Below are 9,559 nucleotides of genomic sequence, written 5' to 3'. Positions count from 1 at the left end.
ACCTCAGAAGGGCCACCAGCATGCCCAGAACCCTCACCCTGCAGCGCTGCTCTTCCCCTTCATTCATGGATCCTCTGCATCCATTACTTCCTTCCCTGGGCCCAAGCCTGACTGCATTCTCCACAAACCATTAACCTTCTCATTCCTCATCCCAGAGGTCCTCCCTGCCATATAACCATCACCCCATTTTATTTTCCTCATCTTCTTCTCTATCATAATAATGTCATAATAATGTAAAAATCTGTACACATGTATACTTCCCCCAGTCCCCAGTTGTAAATGCTCTCAAAGGCAGGGCCCTTGCTGCCCTCTTCGAGCCTGCAGGCCTAGGGCAGTACCCAACACAGATCCTCCATCAATACTGGAGGATGCCAAAGTAGAGCCATGTCCAGCCACACTGGACAAACAGATACATCATGGAGCAGCCACCCATGGAACTGTGGGGCTATGGCAGAATATGAAACGTTAGAGAGCCATAAAATTTTTCTAGGTAGGGAGAAAATGTGACAAAATACGTATGATGATTTTATTATTTTCTGTAAAAAAAATTATACATTGCATGGAAAAAGGAAAGGTAAAGGCTGAAAATTAACAGTTTAGTAATTAACATATTAACAGTATTTTGGCCACCTGATGCAAAGAACTGACTCTGGAAAAGACCCTGATGCTGGGAAAGATTAAAGGCAAAAGGAGAAGGGGGTGGCAGAGGATGAAATGGTTAGATGGCATCACTGACTCATTGGATATGAATCTGAGCAAACTCAGGGAGATAATGGAGGACAGAGGAGCCTGGAGTGCTGCAGTGCATGGGGGTCGACTTAGCAACTGAAAAACAACAATAAACATATTACTTTGGAAACAAAAAAATCAGTAGAAGCTATTTTTTCAAAAAGAAAGAAAGGGAAAAGTAACCGTCAGTCCAGGAGATTGTGTGGATTGTCCAGGGGTCAATGCCAGGGTCAGAATCCAGCTGCCCAGAGTCCCAGCTTGGCCACCCACAGCTGTTGGCTCTTTGCATATATCCGGATGCCACGCAGGCCGTCCCTGTGACTCTTGATGTGGGACAGTCGGCCAGCCTATCCCCAAGAAAGCATGGGGTCTTCAGTGGCCCTTTGCTTCCTGCGCCTGCCCCTCTCCGTTTTCCAAGACACAGGGTTCTTCTTCAGCTGGGAGGACCTGCTCCAGAGAGGAGAAACGCGGCGCGGGTGGTGGGGAAGGAAGGGTTGCAGTTGTCATGGTGGGGAGCTACCGCTGGCATCTGGGGGCAGAGGCCAGTGGCACTAAGAATACAACCCTCCCCGAAGAGAACCTCGCCAGGCATTTGCAATGGACACTGTATTAAAAGTGCTCCGGGTACAAAGTCAGGGGAGCCGTATAGCGAGTCCTCCCTGGAACTGTCTTTCTGTAAAACGGAAGCCCTCCCTGCTCCCCAGTGTCTCTCTCAAAAAACGAGGACTAGCAAGGACGGGGGACCGGGAGAGGGGGTGGCGGGGGGGCTGTACAGTAGCCCTTGGTACTGTGGAACAGAGCACGATACGAACGCAGAGGAGCTCAAATCCAAGTCCCTGAGGAATTGTGGGGCCAGCACGACTGACCAGACAAGAGTCAGGGAGAAGTGTGGGTGTTTCCTTTATTTCCTCCAAATCTCAGAGCCACAGTCTGTAGGAGCAGAGGGTTAACGGTACACCCATCACGACCAGGGCTTGCCTGGAACAGATTAGCTCAGGACAGTGCCTGGTCAGCCCCGGGGATCGGGGACCAGAGACCGCGGTCCGTCTCACAGAAGCGCAGAGCCCCTGGCTATAGAGAACGCGGTGCCGGCGCCCAGCCCCAGGACAGGCGGGGTTTTCTGCGACCGATCGGGTTCCAGGAACGAACTTGAGTGCTGACCGTGTGTGGAACCCCGGCCCAACCCTCGCGGTCCCCGAGGATCCTGTCGGCGCTCTGAGCGCGGATTTCGGTCCCAGTGCACGCTGTGTAAATACCGAACCGGCCCTCGCAGGCTTCTAGCGGTCGCCTCGGGCCTCGCCTAGGGAGCTCCAAAGGCTCGCACCGGAACGTGGGCCTTAAACTCGGGCGAGGTGCGCGCGCAGTCAGCACAGGCCAAGAACCCGCCGACCCTGCCAAGGCCCCGCCCCGCCCCGCCCCACGCACGGCCCCGCCCCGTTGCACGCAAGGCCGGAAGCGCGCATCCCAGGAGCGTCTTCCTCTGACTAGGAGGGCGGGCGGGGCCCTGAGGCGGCCCGCCCCTCTCCGCCCCGGGGTTCCGCGCGGTAGGTCCAGAGCGCGCGCCTGCAGTCCCTGTATTTTTGATACCGAGTCTTCTAACATCGCTCCTCCTCCCCACCGCTCCTACTCTCCCTTGCGGCTCCTCCCCTCGTGCCCACCCGGTGGAGACGGGGACGCAGCCCCACCTCCCCGCCAGGCCCGAAGAAAAGATTCCGGAGGAGCCGGGAAGAGGGGACTCAGACCACCGGGGTGTCTGCAAGGCTCCGAACATAGGCTCGGACGGGCACAGACTCAGATCCCTTTCCAGCGTTCACTAGCAGTGTGGCCTCCAATAAGTTAAAAATCATCTTTGGTGGTGATAATGTCATACTGATAGCGCTGTTGTGAACATTAAAGAATCTGGGAAGAAAAAAAAACACCCAAAAACCTAGAGTAGTGCTTCTAAAAAAGCATGTCCTGTTTTAGTGTCATCATTTAAGATATAACCTGAGAGGTTTGCAATGGATGTTCACAAGGACCAATAATATGTATTAAATGCCTGCCATTCGGTGCTAAGCACTCAGAACTCGATGGTGTAAAAACATATGGAGAAATAAAAGAAGGGACAAATTTGCCACTCACAATTCCAAATGATTTACTAGATAACTCAAGCATGACTTCCCACTCTGAGGGCTGAAACACGGTGGCTCTTTCAAAGAGTACAGTACAGAAAGGAGTGCCTGCCTGCTCAGTCGCGTCTGACTCTTTGTGACCCCATGGACTGTAGCCCGCCGGGATCCTCTGTCCATGGGACTCTCCAGGCAAGAATACTGGAATGGGTTGCCATGCCCTACTTCCTCCAGGAGATCTTCCCCACCCAGGGATCGAACTGGCATTTCTTAAGTCTCCTGCATTGGCAGGCGGGTTCTTTACCCCCAGGGCCACCTGGGAAACCCATGGAAAGGAGATGGGGCTGGTCAACTTTACAGTGAGGAGACCTGACAACACTAACTCAGTCAGTTGATTAAGGTCACCATCAATGGTGATAAGGAATGCTAATTTTACATAGTCTAACCCCAGTCCATTCATGAAAAAAAAAAAATCAGACAAATAACAGTAAAGGTACATTTGACAAAATATCTTGCTACTCCTCAAGGCTGTCACAAGGTCACCAAAAACAAAGTCTGAAACCCTGTCACAATGAAGAGCCTAAGGAGACATGGCAGTTAAATGTAATGTGGTAGAACAAAAAACGTGCATTAAGTAAAAACTAAACAAATACAATATGGATTTGGCTTTTTAAAAAGTGGTTTAATCAAGATCAAATGTATTTCTTCCTTGGGCTTTAAAAAAAAAAACATTTAAATTTCTATTTCTAAGCCTGCTCTATCAAAGAATGTCTTTTTTGTAATTATGAAATTCAGGCATCAGCATCAACATAACTTGCACTTTGACAACACATGTTCCTTTAGAGCAAGACATGGAATGGGCAAAATACTTCTAAATTTTGGTTAATTGACTAAGCTCTTTAGTAGCTGTTTCAATTGGCATTAAACCTCAGTAAAATGGATGTTCTTACAAAGAATTTAAAGCCACACCATCTTTATACTAAAAGAATAAAGATTTTTATTAAGCAATTGTAAGTTGCATTCAATAGCCTTCAGATACACCACACCACAACCCATCTACAATCAGTCAAACCCAACAGCAGTTCATTCTTGCACAATCCATGAGTTAGGGCAAAACTCCCTTCAACTTACAGTAAGATCCTACTCAGGTCTTGCGGGCAGGGATTGGGGAATTACATCTCATTTCTGATCACTAATGTGTGATGAAGAGCATCAGGAGAATTATATGAAAACGAATAAGAAGTGATTCTGATTTCAAAGTACATTGTTTGGAAACATTAACAAAAACATCAAAATGATATAAGTATACCTGCTTCTACTAAATTCTTGATGGGAAAGTTCTCAAGAACAAGCAATTTGTTTCCTGCTACAGAAGGGGGGGTTGTTTTTTTTTGTGTTTTTTCTTTTAAAGATCAAAGGGATTTTTTTTGTTTTTCACAGAATTTCATATTTTGCTAATATGAAGGCATAAAACAGCAACAAAGAACAATAATGCATACAGCAGTGAATACACCAGGGTAATGTTGATATTTGAAACAGCTAGATAATTTGGGGGGTTTTAGAATAAAATGCAACAGAGGTCAATAATCACAAAATTTTAAGGTTAGAGCAAGATCAGTCAATGACTAAACAGAGTTAACATCTTTTATAGGACTATTACTGATTATTAGCATTTTTGTTTTGCAAATGGGCACATACTGGTAAGAATGGAAGAAAGGACAATAACATGCATAATATTAACTACACACTTTAAAAATTATGAACCATGCAGAAGTTTAGCTCAAGTAAGTAGCACTAATGGTCTACATCCGATTCAAAACCACATAGTTCATTGATCACAGATGCATGGTATTAAGTCACGAAAAGTTTCAGAACACATTGTGTTGATTTTGAAAGGTCATTTGCATCTTCTATGATTTCAACTTTATCTCCATTTAACTTGCTTGTAAAGTATGTATGATGTACTGTATATTTAAAATCAGCAGAACGGCAATATTACTCTATAATTTTTTGTTTTGATAGTTGCACTTTTTTTCTTAACACAAAAGAACCACATCAACAGTGATGAATTTTAAGTAAGAAAGAAAAACTGTGGTTGTGCCTTATTTCTTTCATAATCATAAAATCAAAGCCTTAGACAAAGCTTTCTTGTGAACAGTAATGCAAAATCAAAGATAATGGCATACATATGGTGCCAAATGCTAAAAATGATATTTTAAGCTATATATACTTAAAGACTGCCAAAATTTGTTTTCTTTATAGTTCAAGAAACACAACTATAGGCTTTTGTCATTAACCAGTTTAAACTTTGTGTGTACTTCATTTTAAGTGTGGGAGTCAAATGCTCTTCATTTTCTTTCTCTCTTTTTGTTTTATTGTAGCATTTTGACTACAACTGGTTAAAACTAAAAATGTGTTGTTTAAATCTCTGATATCAAAGAGGGATCCGAATTTCCAAAGTCCTCATTTTTCTCTTACGGAAAGGAAAAAATGTACATAACTGTAGGCTCTCTTTCTCTCCAGATATTCCTAAATCCTTACCCTTCCAGCATCCTTCACCCTCTATAAAAAATAAGTTTACTCTTCTTTCTTTAAGACAGCTGCCTCCAGAGCATCAGCTCTACGGCAACCACTGTCTGTACTTAGTGCATTTAAGTGAGGATTTGTATTGCACGTCTTAGAGTCATTGTTCAAGGCACTTTCCGAGTGGCTGGGGGCCCTGGTGTCGCCCGCGCTCCCGTTCATCTGGGGAGCCGGCTTCTCCTCAGCCACCGCTCCGTTTTCAGCCAGGGACCCGTCTGAAGACATAGCGGAGGATTTAGATTCCCCGGATCTCGACTTCAGTTCTTTGGCCACTTCTTCTGCTGAAGCAGCATAGGGAGGCTTGCCCTATTAAAAATGAAAGACAGCAAGCAATAAGGCAGTGTTTGATAAACAGCGGGAGGGAGGAGACACCAACTGAGGCCTGGTAACTCACTGCAGATTCAAGAATAGAATGCAGTGAACGTGTGGCTGTGTCCCTCATTGTACGTACTCTCTACCCTATGCATGTTATACACTATAATATACTCTATGCACTCTATTATATACTCCATATATTCTCTATACAGTTGACCCTTGATCAACATGGATTTGAACTGCCCAAGTCCACCATTATATGGATTTTTTTTCAGTTGATACATACTATAGCCCTAAATGAATCTGCAAATGCGGAACTGTGAACATGGAAGAAAGGCTGACTATAAAGTTCTTTGAGGATTTTTGACTGCATGTTGTCCAAGGGTCAACTTCATAGTCCATATACACTCTGTAATACATATACATTCTATATTACATACTCTGTATCTGCTCTTCATTCTATTATATACTCTCTCCACTCTGCAGTCTATATACAGAGTAGAACTGGCGGTACCTATCACCCTTGCTTCTAGAGACACCCTCTTGTACACCAGGGTTATCATGTTTCCCAGCTGGGGCCATTTTCACACAGTGTCTTCTCATTTTAGTTTTGAATCCTGCAGTTCAGAAATACTCATGTAAACTTTTCTAGAAGTCAATACTTCTGTCATTCTCTAGGAACCTTGAGGAAAGTAATTAATATAAAAATACAGGAGGGCCAAAAGGGAAGAAAAATAATACTGACGATTTCAAGTACATGCTTTCAAATCTCAAAGCCCTCACTCTCTTAAGGAAAAAGTCCACTTCCCAGACTAAACACGTACGTGGTGCAGTACGCCAGTGGTGATGAAGCAGTTCCCTCACAGATGCCTGCTACAGGAAATGCTTCGAGGGGCCTGCTTATTAGGGAGCCGCCATATAGTTATGAAGGATGCAGGAAGACTAAGAAGGAACGACAGCCTGTAGCTGTTTGGAAACAGACACTCCCTCTCTCTACAGCAAATTCTTCCCATAAGCCCAGAACACCGCAAGGAGTCGCCCACCACTATAAGCACCACGAGCAGGGGGCAGCCCTGCCTCTTGTCCCACTGACACAGCCTCTCAGAACTGCCCCATCAGGATGGCAAGAACAGAGACAGGAAGGCCAGCGACTCAGGAAACAAGGTGCCAGTTATCATCTGTCCTTCTCAAGGGGCAAGAGTACTACTTTCACTTAAAAATGAGCAACAGGAAGTACCACAGTGAATTCACACATTATACCAATAAAAGATGGAACAGCATCCCCAAGGACAATGAAATACGTCAGAATGGCACGCCAGTAAATGATTAAGACTTCTTCCTCTGATTTTAAAACAGGCTATGACAGGACAGGATGAACAGGAACACATATTAACCCAGGAAAAGCCATCAAGTGAGGTGAAAACCTTAGGAAGAATTAAAAATAAAAAATAATTCCAGAAAGTTACACTAAACTAAAAGAAACACCACTAAGTAAACATCATGTAATACCTGAAGGTTAAAGAAGAAAATTTTTAAAATCAGAGACAAAGAAAGGGAAATGCAGATCAAACTCACAATGAGATCCCATTTTACACCCACGAGGACGGCTAAACTCAGTAACAGAGAGTAGCAAGTGTTGCCATGGATGTATATGGTATTGGGATCTTTATACACTGGTAACAGGAATGGAAAATGCAGTCACTTTGAAAATTTTGTGGCGCCTCAAATGCTTAAACACAGAGTTACCATATGACCAAGAAATTCACTTTTACATATATACTCAAGAGAACTGAAAATGTGTCCATACAAAAACTTGCACGTAAAGACTACAATTAACAGTGCTCTATTATATATTTAAAAGTTGCTGAGAATATCTTCAAGGATACATTCCGATCATAAGAAAACAAAATCTGTAATTATGTGCAGTGATGGATGTTAACTAGACTTACTCTGGTGATCATTTTGTAAATACAAGTATCAAATCATTATGTTGTATAAATGAAACTGATATAATATTGTATCAATTATATCTCATTAAAACTTTGAAGGAGGACACAAAATATATGTGTTCTGTATATATGTGTTCATACGACTGAAGCGACTTGGCAGCAGCAGCATTATTCATAATAGCAAAAAAGTGGAAACAATCTAAACGTCCATCAACTGATGAACAAGTAAACAAAATGTAGTATTATCTAGACAGTGGCGCATCACTCGCAATAATAAAGAATGGAGTCCTGGTCTGGGGCACAGCAGGTGTATTTGTACAGAGGGCAAGTCCAGACAGAAAGCAGATCATCAGAGTCTATGAGGCTGGGGTGTGACTGCTCATGAGTAAAGTTTCTTTTGGGGTTCTTTTGGGGTGATAAATGTTCTGGAATTAGTGGTGATTGCTGTATGACCTCGAGAATACACTGAATTGTACACTTTAAACAGATGAACTGCATTAGTATATGAGTCACATCTTGAGACAAAAAGGAATCAAGAGTATGCCAAACACTGAAGACAGAGAACCAGAGATGAAAAGAAACCAAAGCAAAAGAACTGAAATGAAAAACAAGTAATTCAAGAAAATTTTCTGGGGGGGAAAAAAAAAATTGAAATTGTGCCTGGAAAGAAAGTATTGCATATTGAGTGCAATGACCCAAGAATGACCAGCACTAAACTTCAGCGAAAAAAAATGAAAACTGGGGTTGTGGCGGGGGTGGGGTGGGGGAGAAAACAATTTAGGCATTTAGGTCTAAACAGCAAATGACTTCAAAGGGAAAGACAATTCAATTATTATTAGTCTTTATTAGTCATAAAGCAAAGCTTTATGACAGAAGAAAATCATATAACATGTGTAAAGTCTCTTGAGAAGATGTGAACCAATATTTCTGATTACTGGGAAAATAAACTACTTTCAAATTACTGTTATCCTAAGTCCTCCCTAGGAACTCACTAAAGAAAAGAGCCTCAGAGGGACAAAATGGACCAGCAGCCTCAAGGCTTATGGGGCACAGGACATAGTTATCTACAGACCCTGGACAAATGTAGCTGAAAGGATAATATACCCTGGACAATGTAGACAGTAGTAGCATAGCTTCTTTTTAAAATGTGAGAATGGTGGGGGAAAAGGGGAAAGCATATACCAACACTTTAATTGTCTCCTGTGATTGTGCTAGTGATAGAAGTATTAGCTATTCCTCAAGGTAAGAGAAACCCAAGTAAGACGGTAGGCACTGAGAGAGGGGATCAGAGGGCAGACTGACTGAAACCACAATCACAGACAACTAGCCAATCTGATCACATGGACCACAGCCTTGTCGAACTCAATGAAACTAATCCATGCCCGTGGGGCCACCCAAAATGGATGGGTCATGGTGGAGAGGTCTGACAGAATGTGGTCCACTGGAGAAGGGAATGGCAAACCATTTCAGTATTCTTGCCTTGAGAACCCCATGAACAGTATGAAAGGCAAAAAGATAGAATACTGAAAGATGAACTCCCCAGGTCGGTAGGCACCCAATATGCTACTGGAGATCAGTGGAGAAATAACTCCAGAAAGAATCAAGGGATGGAGCCAAAGAATTGTGGGCAGGAGGAGAAGGGGATGACGGAGGATGAGTTGGTTGGATGGCATCACCGACTCGATGGACATGGGTTTGGGTGGACTCCAGGAGTTGGTGATGGACAGAGAGGCCTGGCGTGCTGCGGTTCATGATGTAGCAAAGAGTCTGACACGACTGGGCGACTGAACTGAACTGAACAGACTGTGTATGCAATGTGGGATGAAATAAATGAGGAGCTACGGGATGTTCTAATTTAATCATTCTCTGGGTTCT

At 43.6% G+C, this 9,559-nt stretch overlaps 1 protein-coding gene across 1 annotated transcript in view; it reads right to left on the bottom strand.

Moving 5' to 3' along the window:
* Positions 1 to 3,810: 3,810 nt before the first annotated feature.
* The window catches only part of FAM120A (family with sequence similarity 120A), a 115,961-nt gene continuing 110,212 nt past the window's right edge, over positions 3,811 to 9,559 (bottom strand). Inside the window, 1 exon segment of the mRNA NM_001098905.1 lies at positions 3,811 to 5,726. Within this exon segment, the coding sequence (NP_001092375.1) occupies positions 5,415 to 5,726 (312 nt within the window). The 3' untranslated portion in view covers positions 3,811 to 5,414.

Source organism: Bos taurus, chromosome 8 (genome assembly GCF_002263795.3).
Source record: "Bos taurus isolate L1 Dominette 01449 registration number 42190680 breed Hereford chromosome 8, ARS-UCD2.0, whole genome shotgun sequence".
NCBI classification, from domain to species: Eukaryota; Metazoa; Chordata; class Mammalia; order Artiodactyla; family Bovidae; genus Bos; species Bos taurus.
This window is presented reverse-complemented; position numbering and strand designations above follow the sequence as displayed.